Source organism: Rissa tridactyla, chromosome 10 (genome assembly GCF_028500815.1).
Source record: "Rissa tridactyla isolate bRisTri1 chromosome 10, bRisTri1.patW.cur.20221130, whole genome shotgun sequence".
NCBI classification, from domain to species: Eukaryota; Metazoa; Chordata; class Aves; order Charadriiformes; family Laridae; genus Rissa; species Rissa tridactyla.
In genome coordinates, this window is record NC_071475.1 from 23,532,620 (window position 1) to 23,547,831 (window position 15,212).

The window sequence follows — 15,212 nt, forward strand, 5'->3', positions numbered from 1 at the left end:
CTGGAAATATTTAAGCTGGACTGGAGTATTTTTTTCACATTGTAGGTGTCACAAAGTTTCCAACACAGACATTTGTGCAAACTCAATGAAATAAGTTTTGGTTCTAATTTCAAAATTGCTCACTGGATGGAAAAAAACCCGACCCTGGCCTGTTGTAGGTACCATGACAAAAGCAAGGCAAAGTGCAGCCTCACGGGGGGGCGGCGAGGAAGTGGCTAAGCCAATATTATTCTGTGCAGTGTGGCTGTAGTGACAGGCTTCTGTTTGTTTGGGGGGGGGTTTCTTCCTTTAAATCTATGATTTAATTTATCTTCTTGAAGCTTTCTTGCGTTCTGGTGCGTGGACTTCCCACGCGTGGAGCCAATGGGATCTGCGAGGCTTTTGGAGCTAGTTCTGCTGAGGGAAGGCCCCTACAAATCACAGGGAGGTTTGCAGAGGCGGCCCGTGTCTGTCGAACAGCCCTTTGCAAATTCTTGGGTCTCCCAAACTGAGAACTTGCCCCTGCTCTTCTTTCTCCAACGACAAAATGTACCCTCGCATCAATCGGATCAGAATGGGGCTCTTAATTAGGAGAGGGCAGATGGGGAGATCAGCTTCCCTTCTCCAAACACCCGCCAGTCAAGTTCTGGCAGACCTCAGCTGCTGGCAATGGTTTGTTATGCACGAAACAAGCACATTTCTGCTGTTTATCGGATTTCTCAAAAAAATAATCACTCGGGGAAGAAATCTTACAAGAGCTTCATTCTCAGCGACATCCCTTTCACGGACGTGATCTAGATTTCTGTAGTTGTCACTAAGCGGTTCTTTTAATGAAAAATATTCCCTTCCTTATGGCAAGGAAGTGAAATGGAAAGGAAAATGACATAATCAAAATCTGTTAAGAGGCAGCTTCGTGCCCTTTTATTAGCGCAGGCAATAGTCCCATCGGTACTGCTGTGCGCCGCGTGTATCGAGGAACCTGTAGTCAAGCGTCAGGCTTCCCAAAAGGATTTCCCGTTTTCCTTTATTTCGAAAAAGAAAAATCATAGTATGTTGAATTGTTATGACTGTGGACTTTGCAGATGAGGCTTTTTAGTAGAGGTGGCTTTCTATGAAAAATCTGAATGTCGGATAGGAATCTCAGGCTTTAGGTGCGCGTGGAGTTGTGCTCTCGGAGCCCCTGCGGCCCCCTGGGGAGCCCAGAGGCGGCAGGTGAAGTGGGGTCCCACTCCCGAGCGAATCCACCAGCCACGGCACCTCTCTAGTTCCTCCTCCAGCTCGTCCCCAACAATATCCTCGCTATTTTAAGTCCGACGCTATGAACAACGCACTGATGAACAGCGGAAGGTACAATAAGGAACCCCCGTTTCTCCGCTCAGAGGGGAGCGATGCATTACGCCAGATTTCTGTGCTATGAAGCAGCAAATGAGACATCGTCAAAAAAACGTTTTGATGTGAAATTTGTATCTGGTTCTGTTTTTCCTTCGGTTGGGTGATTTCTGATCTAGCACAAGTTGTTTTCAAGATCTAGAAGAAAGAACACTAGGAGATCATTTCAATCTGACATACTCGACGTTGTAAAGACTAAGCAGCTCTTTCGCTTCTTAGAGGGGAGAAAAATGCAATGCAGAGAGTATAAAACCAGCACAGGCAGAACCAGAATCCAATGTCAAGCTGATCATAAAATATACGACACAAATTAAGTTATTTTATAACTTGGGCTTGTTCGGTGGGAAAGTTGAGCAGCTTTTTAAAGCTACAAGGCGACTACAGCGACTACAAGGCAAACAAAGCAGGTGTCTGGAGGAATTGATCCAGGTAAGGAAGTACCTTGGCACTTGTGCAGTATTGATGAAGTGGCACAGGCTTGTCACGTCTGCATCAAACTGTCCCCGTTTTCCATAAATGATTCACTTTTTTAAGCGTCATTACCCTTGTCTGGCTCACAGAAACATCAGCACACAGGCCAGGGGGGAGCTGGGTTCATGTTGAGCCTCTTCTGTGACAGTGCTTTAGCTACCCGAACAGCGCAACAGGGGGTTTGTAACCAAACGGGATGACAGGAGCACATGTGTTTTCCTGCCGCCTTTAAATAGCGAATACTACTCCTCTATTTCTGATTTCAGGGGACGGTTGAAATGCCTGGAGGACCTCAGAGGGAGACGCTGCTTGAACAGGGTGCGCTCAGGCAGCTGCTCCTTGCAGGCGCCGTTTGTTTCCTCCGAGCCTCTGCTGATGCTCTAGAGCAGGCTGGCCAAGCGAGTCCTCCTCCACGGTCCATCTAATCTCAAAATATGGGTTGGTTGAAAGGTGCAACCTCATCACTTCTGGATTCCCAAAGACGAACGATTTGGGAAATGACCTGATATGGTCCTCCTTTACAGAATCACAGAATCACAGAATGGCAGGGGTTGGCAGGGCCCTCTGGAGATCACCCCGTCCAACCCCCTGCCAGAGCAGGGTCACCCAGAGCAGGTGGCACAGGAACGCGTCCAGGCGGGGTTGGGATGTCTCCAGAGACGGAGACTCCCCCACCTCTCTGGGCAGCCTGTGCCAGGGCTCTGCCACCCTCACAGCAAAGAAGTTCCTCCTCAGGTTTAGGTGGAACATCCCATGCTCAAGTTTGTGTCCGTTACCCCTTGTCCTGTCCCCGGGCACCACTGAAAAGAGCCTGGCCCCATCCTCCTGACACCCACCCTTTCAGTATTTATAAGCGTTGATAAGATCCCCCCTCAGTCGTCTTTTTTCCAGACTGAAGAGACCCAAATCCCTTGGCCTTTCTTCATCAGAGAGGTGTTCCAGTCCCCTCAGCATCTTGGTTGCCCTTTGCTGTCCCCTCTCCAGCAGTTCCCTGTCCTTCTTGACCCGGGGAGCCCAGGACTTTATTAGCTTTCTTGTTTACTTTTCAGCCTACACTTTTTATGTGCATCTGACAGTCAACTTAGACCTGTGCCTTACTTTCTCTCTGAAAATTTAGTAGTAAAAAATTGAGCATCTTAGTGTTAGAAAAAGGTCCGCCTTTGATATCAACACAGTACTGAGACTCTGTTGTATTTGCTTTAAGCTGTAGGTGATGGTGACTGTAGCATCCCAAAATATTTCATGGGTGGGAACAGCGCTTCTGGTTCAGGAGGACAAAGAAAGTTCGCAAAGCAGGAGGTATGGCACAAAATACAGGGTAAGAAAGAGCAGAACGGGCAGCAATGCATCACCCCCTGTGAGAGACAGAGCCCGCTTTGGCTCACGACCAGAATCAGCCAAACACTTCTTCCCTAGCAAAACCAGATAGTTAGTCGGTAGGCTGATGGCATCAAGGGTTTTGCTCTCCTGTATAACTGCAAGAGTGCGGAAAACCCGAATCTGCAGTCATTGCCTTCTCTAGCTGGCTAGAAAGATCAGACAGTCGCTGGAAGAGCAAACTAGCACGTTTTCAGCACTGAGATCAAAAAAGACCTTTCGGAGAGGGCTTAAATAAAATGTCCTCGTTGGCATCAGCTCCTCAAGCTGTCTCTCAATTTTCTGTCCCATTTCCTAGACACATGGGGTGGAGACCCAGGAATTAAATCTTCTTGCAGTCAGTTCCCACTGAATCCATCCTTGAACTGCAACTAGACTTAAATCTATGACTTTTTTTTAAAAAATGTTTGGAAAAAAATTAAGTTTAATTTTAAAATGCATATAATGAACAAATCGATTGATCTTTGTGGGAGGATTGGTGCAAATCACGATCCCAGATGCTGGGTCAACTTAAGAGGTTTCTGTGGAGGCTTTTCCAGCCAGTGACTTGCAAGGGTGCACGGGGAAGCACTTGTGATGAGTGAACGGGCGAAAGAAAGAATGACGGCCGCCTGAGACCTGCAGGAGTCGTGGAGAAACCTGCAGGGTTAGCTATATGCGTACAAGAATTGTAAGCCCTCCCTTCAGCCCCTGAATTACACGTGCTTCGTATTTTCTCGAATAAGCGAAAGCTAAACACGCGCCGGAGGTGACCTCCAAGCATTAGAAACTTCAGAGAAGGACCTGGCAGTCTTTCGGGGGTGGCGCTGGTCGTTTACATCCGACAGGGCTCTCTCACCACGGCAGCGTTTCCAGGCACGGCCGCTGTCGTACCAGAAGCGATGCTCAAGCTCAGTGCAGACGCGCCGGGGGTGGCGGGGTGGGGGCAGACGCCCCCCCCGCCCGCCGTGCCCGGCCCCAGCAGTGCCACCACCAGCACTCGGCCTGCAAGTGGGGTGTGGGCATTGACGTCTGCCCGGTTCTGCTCCCCCCGTCCAGCCCTGGGGCTGTCCTCAGGCTAAACAGGTGCTTCAGTGCTGCATCAACACAGAAGCTTTTTCCCCCTCACGTGTCGGACGTAAATATCTCCTTGCTCTTTCTGGTTTTTTTCTGGACTTAAATAAGGTTGTTGCAGCTCCATTTGCTTTGATGGCAGATAGTTTAGCATCCGTGGCTTCCAATATTTCTGCAGCTCCGCTCCGTCGATGCAAATCATCCTCCAAAGCACCGGAGTCCTGTCTTTAGACCCTTCGCTGGGTAGCACGGGACAATCCCAAGCCGTCTTTGTCTCCGAGCTCTGCACACTCAACCACCACCGTGGGGGCTCAGATGTCATTAGAGGAAGCACTAAGATTATCACAAGTAAGTGAAAACACGAATATTACCAGCACAGGTGGCTCTCCTAACACCGAGCATACTTAAATACAACCTTGGAGCAATAAATCCTCCAAATAACGCTTATCTTCGCTCTTGCGTATAAATGTTTGTGGGACTGGGCTTGGGCTGATGGGAAAGTCGCCTGCCTGCGTACCAGCTGCAAAGAGCGGTCTGCATTCCGCTTTTAATTTAGCCAACAACATCTTTTTTAAGTTGAATCTTAAAATTTGAGCAGCTCGTAGAAAGCTTCATTCACGCCGATGAGGCACGAGAACTTAGTTTTAAAAAGAAGCACAAGACCTTGGTGTTGCATGGGAAGCAGGAGCTAAGCCCGCAAGATCCGGCGTGGATTTACTGGCAGGAGGTCGGTAGGTGCTCGGCAGTTCACCTCTCAGCATCTACGTTTGGTTCTAAATAGCTCGGCCCGCCCTGTCAGTCCCCCTCATAAATTGCCTAAGCTGTGAAATAAAAAAGACAAATTTCTGTTTATCTCACTGGAAAACATGGGTTGTATTTTCTGCTATTTAAAGCCAAAGGGTCAGAGAGGGAGTTATCTGCGCTGACACGAGCTGAAATATGATTGTGAAAGTATAAAGATGGAAAATAACAGCGTACCTTTGCCAATTATGCGCCATAGCTAACATTACTCTAACAGACCTCTATCGAGGTCGTAACTCATAGCCAGGAAAAACGAAGAGCAGAACTCATCGTCTGCCCGCTTTGGGGTGTGCCTCCTCCTTTCTTGGTAGACTATGGATGGTCTTGCAGGTTTTTTTCTTTTTATCTTTCTTCAACCCAGCATGTGTGATTAATACAAATGGTCGCTTAGAAAGAATCACGTAAGTATCCCCCTCCCATTTTGCTTCCGCCTTCTGTAACGGTTCGAAATTTTGAGGTGCCTTAAAATATTGTACTGACTTGAAATGAAAATGGCAGTCCCCTGTAAACCCGCAAGGTGTTCTTTGCAAAGATTAGCACCGGCAAATAAAATACGTACGGCTGCTCTAAGGGGTATTGGAGACTTGGGCGGTTTGGTGACAGCCCATTTTCACCAGCTAACGTTTGTTTCTTCAACACACGAAATTCTGGGGGGGGGGGGACGGAAAACGCTCCAGGTATAGCGACTGTTTTTGAAAATATTCTTCTTTAAACTTACAGAGTTACTGCTCAAGGCGTGTGCGTTACAAAAATCACAGCCGCTATTTTGGAGTCCAAGCGAGAGTTTCCCCTTTTCGGCCGGCTCGGATCCCCCCCGCCCCGGTGCCTTACTCGAGAAACACCCCCCCCCGCACTGACCCCGCGCTAGCAGATAGCTCTTCTGCCTTTCTAACGAAATGTAAGCTTCTTGTTCCCCTGAAACATGTACTCACAAGACACATCTGAAGGCAGGTATGAAAACCTTCTGATGGGAATTCCAACTGCAGTGACCTTGGGGCAATGTTTTATCTTACAGTGACAGTCCCTGCTGAGAAAGATTGACTTTTTGGCGTACAGCAGCATGCCGGGGTTTGGATGTTCAGGCCGTATTTCAGCCTGGCCTCTCTTTTGCCTGCAAATAACTGTTCTCTTGCAAGATCCTGACATCGAAACTGGTTGTAAGGGCTGGAAACTTCGCACAGAAATGCAAATCCTGACCCTGCTGGAGTAGATAGCAAGACTCCTGTTAATGACAACAATATTTCTTTCCTGTGCATCTCAGGAGATTTGTAACGCCACCGGTTCAGAAAACAGAGTCCTTCTCAATCTTTGTTCTGAATATTGACCGCACTGAAGAGTGCAGCAGCCCTTGGAACCTAGTTTCCCACAGGCTGGTGCAGGTAATCTTCCACGCAATATAAAATCTGCCCGTGGTTGTTTACTTGGTCTGTTATTTTATAATTCAAAGAATCGCACTTTAAAACCCGACACAAGAGACTAGGCCGGTGTTTAAAACCAAAAAGCTCTAGAAAATGATCGATCCTTTCTCAAACACACCTGTACCTGGGTGTTTTCGAACACGTTTGCCTTTAACGCAGTGACAAAATGAAGTTCTCCTCTATTTTTCTCTTAACTCTACCAGACCAGAGAGGAGAAGGAGCTAGATCGTGTTCCCTGTACCAGCAAAAGCAAAAGTTTCGGATAGCTACTGAACAAGCTAGCTAGAGTTTGGCTTGTAGAGCAGGTGTCATTTGTTTCAGTAGGCAAGAGCGGGAATGTCCCCTCTTCCTTCATGCTCTAAGCCATAGAAGAAAAGTTTATTTTAACGTATGGAAAACAAATCCCTGCTAAATTCAGTCCAGTGAGCAGCGTAGAGCTAACGGTGTACTGTATAAAGGAGAGACAAAGCAGCCTCTCCTGCTTTACTGGGCGCAGCTGGGCACATCTGTAGCGATCCCTGAGCCACAGGCAACGTGCACAGCACCCACGGGTGCTGACTGGGCCGGCCACGCTCGCAAATTTTAAGACCAGTTTGTCCACGTAGGTCCTTGTTTTGATTTCAGCTTCCTTTATTCGCCTGAGGAACGTCGGATGGCTGAAGGTATCGAGGTGATTACGCTGAAAAGTTTTTCAGCGTGAAAGGACCCAAGGAACTGGTGGATTTTAGTAAGACTAGGGTGACAACTTGGTGGAAACCAGTTTTGCTGTAATGCTCTTCAGGGACCCCACGCGTCTTCATGGCCCCCGGCTGATTCCCTCCATCCTCTCCCGTGCAGGGTCCGTGACGGCTCCGCACGGCCGGACTGCCTTTCTTTCCATACATCTGCTCTGAAACGAGTTTCCACTTTGCTGCGTCGCTTTGCAGAGATTCAGTCAAACAGTTTGTATTATGTTTACTTGGGAAGTCGCATTTAAAAGCGGCAGCGCCGCGCGGTTATGACAAAACCCCATAATTTTGTATTATTTTTGCCCTATGGTGCTGATACGGTGCTGTCCTCTAGATACCATGAAATGTATGCATACCCTAAGGCACTTATTTGAGATAGTTACTCCTTGGCTTGGGCTTAGCCCAACCAGCACGGTTTCTGTTGACGACTCGTTCACAAGGTGGCTCGCTGTAAAACGGGCTACTTGGCCACCTGACGGAAAGCCTTCGCCGTAGCACCTGCCCTTGCTGTGACCCACCAGAGCTCCAGCCTGATTTTCAGATTCTATCAAAGGCATCTCCGGTTGCTCAGATGTTTAGGCTTGAAGCGCGTTTCACCTGAAGAGAGATGGGCAGGAGATTTTTGGCCTAGCCTGCTTTAAAAACTTTGTTTTTTATTGTGGCCATCTTCAGGAGCGAACTGCTGACCGCTGTAACAAATATGTTTGTTTTTAAAAGTGTCCATAATTGCAGCATTGCGTCATCTCCATGGTTATTTAAAAAATTCTCTTTGTGATTTTACATTATTAATAAGGTGTCTACAGAATTGTCTAGAAAAAAAATCCTTGCTTTGATCTCGATTGCGACTTTGTCATTTCCTGTCATAATTGGACCAAGCCCTCAGCTGGAGTAAACGGATGTCGCTTTTACTCCGTTATTTCTCTTCATGGTATTGGCGCTGTTGTCACCAGCTGTCACGATAAGATACCCCCAGCGTGTCAGCAGGGAAGAATCTCTCTTTTGAAGGACAAACTAGCTAAAATGACACAAGAAACAGCGAGTATACGCTGTGTGCTGGTTGGGAGCACGAGCTGGAAACTCAAGTCTGTGATCGCAAATACGCCATATGAAGCACGGATGAATTCAAATGGTTGCTAACTAAAACTCTACACCTAAATTAGCACTGGAAGACAGATTAGATGCGAGTTCGTTAAAAAGCAGATACACACATGCTACAGATTAGAACAGGAAAGTTTAGTTTGATGCTTTCCTGCTACAGATTTCAAAGCGCGTCGCCAAGGCTGGTGTCTCTGGTGCCATTTTAAAAATGGGAAAAGAGAAGCCCAGCGGAGGAGCGCGCCAGGGTCCCTCTGCAACACAGCAGCAGAGCCACCAGGAGCCTCCTGAGTCACCCTGAAGCATCAACAAGAGAATTTAAACAACGAATTAATGACTTAATGAATTTAAATTATAAATAGCGCTCATGAAACAGATGACTCAGTAAAGGTGAAAGAAAGAAAACCTGGTTTTGAAGAGATTTAGCTTGGTGCGCCACCAAAATCATGGGTTGGGAAGTCGTTCTCAAGAATCCGGGGTATCCAAGGGAACTTATTTGTATGGACTAACACAGGCAAATCCTATTAGCACAAGAGTTACTTCAGCACATCCTCCCAAATTGATATTAGACGTTGCTCGCTGCACGCATCCAGCAGTGCAGCAGCCAGGCGAGCCACATGACTGTCACCGTGAAGTCATACCCTAATCATAGCGCGAGCAGAGCCCTGTCCCTCCCGAGGCAGAGCCGAGCCCTCTCGGAGAGAAAGCGGAATGAGGGCACGCGTGGCCCACTGATCCATTGCCAGTAGCAAGACAAAGGTGCCCCCGAACTTCTGAGGTAATAACTCTACGGATGCAATCGGCTGAGAAATATAATCAGTCTTTGAATGCTATAAAAGTTACTAATGTATTAGTTGCCGTTTGAATAGTATTTTGTAACGCACGCCGTGTCAAAGGGCTGAGAATCCAGAGCTGTGGCTGGTAATTAAAAAAGCTACGAGGGTACAGAACCTTTGCCCTGATGGTAACCTGGGCTGTTCTTGTGCACGGTGACCTTAAAATATGTCTTACAGGGTATACAGTCCTTCATAGAATCATAGAATTGTCCAGGTTGGAAGGGACTTTTCAGATCATCGAGTCCAACCATCAGCCGAACTCTGACAAAACCCATCACTGAACCGTATCTCTAAGCCCTGTGTCCACCCGGCTTTTAAATCCCTCCAGGGATGGTGCCACAACCACCTCCCTGGGCAGCCCGTTCCAAATGCTTAATAACCCTTTCGGTGTCAAAATTTTTCTTCATATCCGTCCTAAACCTCCCCTGGCGCAACGTGAGGCCCTTTCCTCTTGTCCCGTCGCCTGTTCCTTGGGAGAAGAGACCGACCCCCCCCGGCTGCCCCCTCCTTTCAGGGGGTTGTAGAGAGCGAGAAGGTCTCCCCTCGGCCTCCTTTTCTCTGTGTCTCGCTTTCCTGTTCAGGGTAAGGCAGGCAGGCCTCGTCCCCTGTTTGCGAGCACTAAATTTGACTTACGGCTTTATGGCACGTAGGTTTTACCCTTTTTAACCAGAGCGAAGTATTAGCCTTTATTTCTCTGGAGGGTCACCTAGAGCACACCCCGGCACGGAGATCTTAGGGAAAGAGAGAGAAATGTAGGGAACAGGTGCTTTTTCCGTATAGCCGTAGAAAGACGAGCTGTGTCAGATATTTAAGGTTTCTAGGCATGCCGATAGGCAAGATGCGGAAGAACAAGGAGACAACCCGAACGGGACTGGTTACGTTATAATATTTTACAGTGTTTGAGGGCCTGGGTATTTTTACCCTTGGGACACCGTGCGTGTCTTGTGTGCCAGGAAAATTCACCACCGGAGATTTCAAACCCTCTGTGATTTTTAGTCAAAGTTTATTTTCAAATGTAAACCTGTTTAAATGTGAAGTTTTTGGTTATTCTTTAAATGAGTTGTATAATCTGGATGCCCTTCAACACTGGATTGTGCCCTGAAACCCGCGATGAATTTGCCCTATCCGTCTTAGCCTTGTAATGGATAGATAGAACGTATTAAGAGTTATCACCTCAAAGACGGATCAAAGTCTACTTCCTTTAATATTGACTTTCTTTAAAAGGACCTAAATATAACCCGCTAGCTAAATAATTCAATTTTGGGGGGGGGGGGGAAGGAACTGAGTGCGTGTTTGTACAACAGACCACAGTAACTCCGCAGTTTTATGATTTGTTGGAGAAGAAGAAATCCTTCTCACATTTTCTGTTCAAGGAAATGTTACTCTCGGACTAAATGAGCCCCAACCTGTCAGCCGTCCAAATGGACTCTTCACTGACATAAGTGGCAAACACTTGCATGGATCACTGACAGGAACAGCTCAGCTCAAGGAACAGAAACAATGAGCTAATCTGAATAAATGGTCCATTTTCAGATGTTTCACAATGTCGCGCGGGGTGGTTTTTACATTCCCTACTTGACTCACTGTGTTTGAGTATCAAAGGTGTTGAAAGATCGGTAACTCAAACAGGGCTTTCAAATTTAGTTGCCTTGTTCTCTTTCTGCTCTTTCCTTAAATATCTCTTAAGTTTTGGAAAAAATACACATTTTGGCGTGCACACACGTGCTAAAGTATTAGGTTCAGTGAATGCCAGGCGTTCTCGGGAGTTCCAGAGCGGAGTGGCAATGCTGTAGCTCTGCGTTCCGTGAGAATGCAAGGAATGAGGTAGTAGGGCCGTATCCTGCTATTTGTCCGTATGTAACTAAACGGTGCCTGGAGCCAGTCCAGTCCAGAGGGTTTCCCAACAAGCCAGAAACCAGGCAGAGCTGCTGTACGACTGCTCAGGGCTCTTCTACCTTCTGTCCTCGCTCACTTCTTCCGTTCTCCTGAAACATCCGTGTTTTCTATCCCACTAAGCGTCGTTTGACTGCTTTTCTGCATCTACATTTCAGATGGGGAGGCGGCAGAGAGACCTCACGGCTGGAAACCACAGATCCCAGCTTCAACTTCTGGATGCAGAATGCTGCACCGTGAGTGTTTAGCTTTCAATGACGGCTCTAAAAATGTCTATACCTGTATTTGGAAAAGCCTTTCCCTCCCTCTTTTTATTTTAAGTGCCGTGGAATCCAACAACAAGTAAGCGCCACTGCTACGTGTTTTGCTGTACAGGTGTATGAGAATTTTGATCTCGGCTCTTATTTCCCGAGGTATTTGTGCTTGTCATTATTAATGCTTGTTTTAGTTAAGAATTTCGATACATTTTGTACAGTTGCAATAACTGAAAAACTGGAAACTGGAAATTGGATCTTCTGCCTGTGGGTTGGAAGAATTTTTGTAAATGCCCTGACGTCTCGAACGAGAACACACCTATTCTCTCTGCTGGGAGAGAGGGCACTCGATATAGTTGCTATAGAATAACCATTTCAGGTGGTGGAAATCTCTTACAATGAGACCGATTGCTGGACCTTAGTCCCAACGGGTAGAAACATCAGGCCAGTATCACTGGTGGGGCATCCGCACCCCAAGAATGTAATTCTAACCCCACTCAGTATTTGATGTCTGACCACTACCTTTAACCAGAACCAAACACCTTCTTCGCATCCTTAAGCGCCTGACCAAGGCTGCTGCCCTGCGCGCACAAATGGAAAACCTTTCAGAAAGGGTTTGTGAGAGTAGGACAGGGAAATACCGTGGTGGACGCTAAGGCACGTGGAATTGCTTTCCTGAAGCGCAGCAAGGGCAGGTACCCTGCTAGGGGGAAGCACAGCTGTCTGTCCCATGGGTAAGGACAGCCACAGCGTCCAGGTGACCGTGCTCAAGGTGACGCGCCCTGGCTGGCACAAGCTCTGTGAGCTGGCTGGTCTTTCCCAAGGCCAACCGCTGTGCCCCATGACACTCCCCGTGTGCCCCCCTTCTGGTGACATGCAGGTGGCAGCCAGTCAGTAGCGAGCAGAGAGGCAACGTACCCACTTTCAGCTCCTTCCCGAAGACGGTCCTCTCTCCCAGGGCAGAGCAGTTCCAGCGCCCGTTGCGAAACTGGAACTGGCACTCGTTGATGCCCATCTGGGACCCTTCCCCGATGACGATAATAGCGTCGGGCCTGCTCTGGCAGATCGCCCGCTGCCGGGGGGCAAGACCCGGGATCTTGTTACAGATGATGCTGGCTCCCAGGGCCACCACAGAGGAAAAACCCCTGCAACGACAAGACACCAGGGGTGGCTGGGGGGAGGCTCGTCCTGCAGGCAGATGCAGCACCCCGGCCGCCTTCCCGCGCTGCAGGACCCGGCTTTGGCAGGTGCCCCCGGAAAGCACTCGTCTCTCTCCCCTGTCGCTTCCCTCTCCCTCTCTCCGCAGCCAAAGCAGAGATAAGGAGCACGTGGGCTCCTGCCAAAACGGGACCAAACTTCCTCATTCGTAAATTAAAGCTCATGCAGCGGCGTTGCGTGCCCGGGCCACGCACAGGCAACGGGGCTGGGAGGGTTTTCCCTCTCCCGTTGAACAGTTCGAGGGAGGGAGAGAAGAGGGATAACCCACGCTCTCTGCCCCCGGGCTGCGCCGCCTCCCCCCGCAGCCGGGCGCACCTGGCCGGGCCGGGCCGGGGATGCTGCGGGGCCGGAGAGCGGCCGGCCGCCTCCTTCCCCTCTCGGTGCGGGCTCTCCTCCGGCTGCAGCCGCCCGGGGGTTTCCCCGCGGGGAGGCGGAGGCCCGCCCCGAGCTGCGGGAGGCGGCAGGTAGCGGCGGGAGCCGGGCGGGGGCGAGGGCGGCCGCGGCACCCCGCGCCGGGGACGGAGGGACGGGGGTCGCCCGTGTCCGCGCCGCCCGGCCCCGCAGGAGGCTGCGCCCCCGGGGGTCGCTCGAAGGCTGCGGTGGCTCTACCTGTCTTTTAAGAAATAATCGTGATCGCCACCATCATCTTTTTTTTTTTTTTTTTTTTTGAGTCTTGCCGAGTTAAATAGTAACAGGTCTGGGCAGGTTATAGGCTGAGAGCGAGAGAGAGCGCAATTGTTATAAAAGAAGAAGAAGGAAAAAAAAAAAAAAAAAGTTACTTACCCGATCTTGATATACACAATCCCCAGGCTCAGGAAGATGTGGAAGATCCAGCGCCTTGTTTTCCTGTTCATATTCCTTGCTTGCCGTGTCTCAGCCCCACATGCGAATCGGTGCCGGCCGCGCTGGGGCGCGGGGCCGCTGCCGGCGCTGCCGCCGCGCTCAGGGCAGCGGGGCCGAGCGGGGCAGCCCCCGCACCGCCCCGCACCGGGGCCGGCCCCCGCCGCCACTCACCATGGCCCGCTCCGCCGGCCTGGCCCTGTCGCCCCGACCCCTGTGCCTGTCACACGTCGCACGTTATTGCTGGCAGTGGATGGGGCTGCGGGTCCTCCTGAGCGCCGCCGGCTCCGGGCGCTCCCCCCAGCTTCAGTGTTAACTATCTCCCTCTCTCCTCTCTCTCTCTCTCTCCTTTTTTCTTTTTTTTTTTTTTTTTTTCCTCCCTTTCTCTCTTCTTCAGCTACTTGGGCGTGTTCTCCAAAGGAGGGAGTTGTCCAGCCGGGGGGGAAGAAAGGCGGGGGAGGTGGGAAGAAGGGTAACCAGAAATGGCAGGCAGATCACCTGCCTGCCAGGAGGCTCGCCGCGATCCTCCTGGGGCGGAGAGCGCGGCTCCTCCTGCGGGCACGGCGCGGGGGAAAGCGGCCGGGGCTCCGGGGGATGTCACCGGGGGATGCCCCCGGCGCTGGCCCCGGCCCGCCGGGCGGCATGGGGCCGCCGCGCTCGGCCCGCACCCCGCGCTGCTCCGCACCGGGGGAGGTGAGGGGCGGGGGGGGCTGAAGTTTGTACTCCGCGGTAGCCGCCCGTTCGCCGGGGCTGCCGAGCACCTGGGGCCGGTTTTATGCGTTTGCCCCGGCCCCGACGCTCCTCCCCCGGCTCTGCCTCCCCGCGTGTAACGTGCCGCCGCTCTCCCTGCCGGCTGCCGCGCCGAGCCGCACCGGGGCCAGCCCCGGGCACCCGCAGCATCCCCGGCAGCGCCGCTTTGTCCCGCCCCGATACCGGCAGGGACTGAGGGGCAGCCGCCCGCGGGACACGGAAAAGCCCTGTATGGCCCAAATCTTCTTGGGTACCTGCGGCGCCCTCGCCGCTTATTTTTTTCTTTTTTTAATTGATTCTAATGACAGAGACAGGGACGGTGTTGGCCGGTCGCAGCCGGGTGTCCCGCCGGGCCCGGCGTGGCATCAGGTGTCCGCGGGACTCGGCCGCGCCGGGTCCGACCCCGCGGGGGGAGCGGGCGGCTGCCGGGGCGCTGCGCGGAGCCCAGCCGTCCTCCTGCCGCGGGGGGGGGCGTGGGGGGGGCCGCCCGGCCGAGAGGAGTATCCCGGCTCCTCGTTGCGGGAATTCACGCGGATATGGTGACTCTTTTATTATCCACTTGAAATATTTCAAACAGGGAGGTTACCTAAATGATAACAGGGGTGTGGTGCGGGAATTGTTCTGCTGATAGTGTTTTTCTGAAAACAACAAAAAAAAAAACAACCCAGCGAAAGGCCCTCAGGATCCCGCCCGGGACGCCGGGGTGAAGCCCCTCTCGCCGGGCAGCGAGCGGAACGGAGCGGCGGCCCGGGCCCGGCGCCGCCGGTGCCAGCGCACGGCCCCCCCCGACCGCCCCAGAAGGGGGGGGTCCGAGCGGGGGTGGCAGCCGGCCCCGGCGGCCGGGGGCAGGGAGGGGGTCTCCCCTCTTACTCCTCCTCTCCCTCGCCGTCGCCCCGCGTTTCCCGGTGCGGCCGATGCTTTCACATCACCTTCCCTTCCACCGCGGGCCGGGCCGGGCCGCGCTTCCCACGGGCAGGAGGAGGCAGCGCCCGGCCGCGGTGCGGGGTGCCGGGGTGCGGGGTGCCGGGGTGCGGAGCCGCCCCCGCCCCGCGGCAGAGCCCGGCCCCGCCGCCGCCGGGCACCGCAGCTCTTGGTCAGGGCGCCACCTGG

The 15,212-nt window shown here is 51.7% G+C and overlaps 1 protein-coding gene across 1 annotated transcript in view; it reads right to left on the reverse strand.

The window, feature by feature from the left end:
- The window catches only part of WNT7A (Wnt family member 7A), a 37,491-nt gene extending 24,112 nt beyond the window's left edge, over positions 1-13,379 (reverse strand). The window contains exons 1-2 of the mRNA XM_054216207.1: positions 13,296-13,379; positions 12,213-12,439 (exon numbers count right to left, since the gene is read on the reverse strand). Of these exons, the coding sequence (XP_054072182.1) occupies positions 12,213-12,439; positions 13,296-13,366 (298 nt within the window). The 5' untranslated portion in view covers positions 13,367-13,379. The remainder of the gene's footprint in view (positions 1-12,212; positions 12,440-13,295) is intronic.
- Between the last annotated feature and the right edge of the window lie 1,833 nt (positions 13,380-15,212).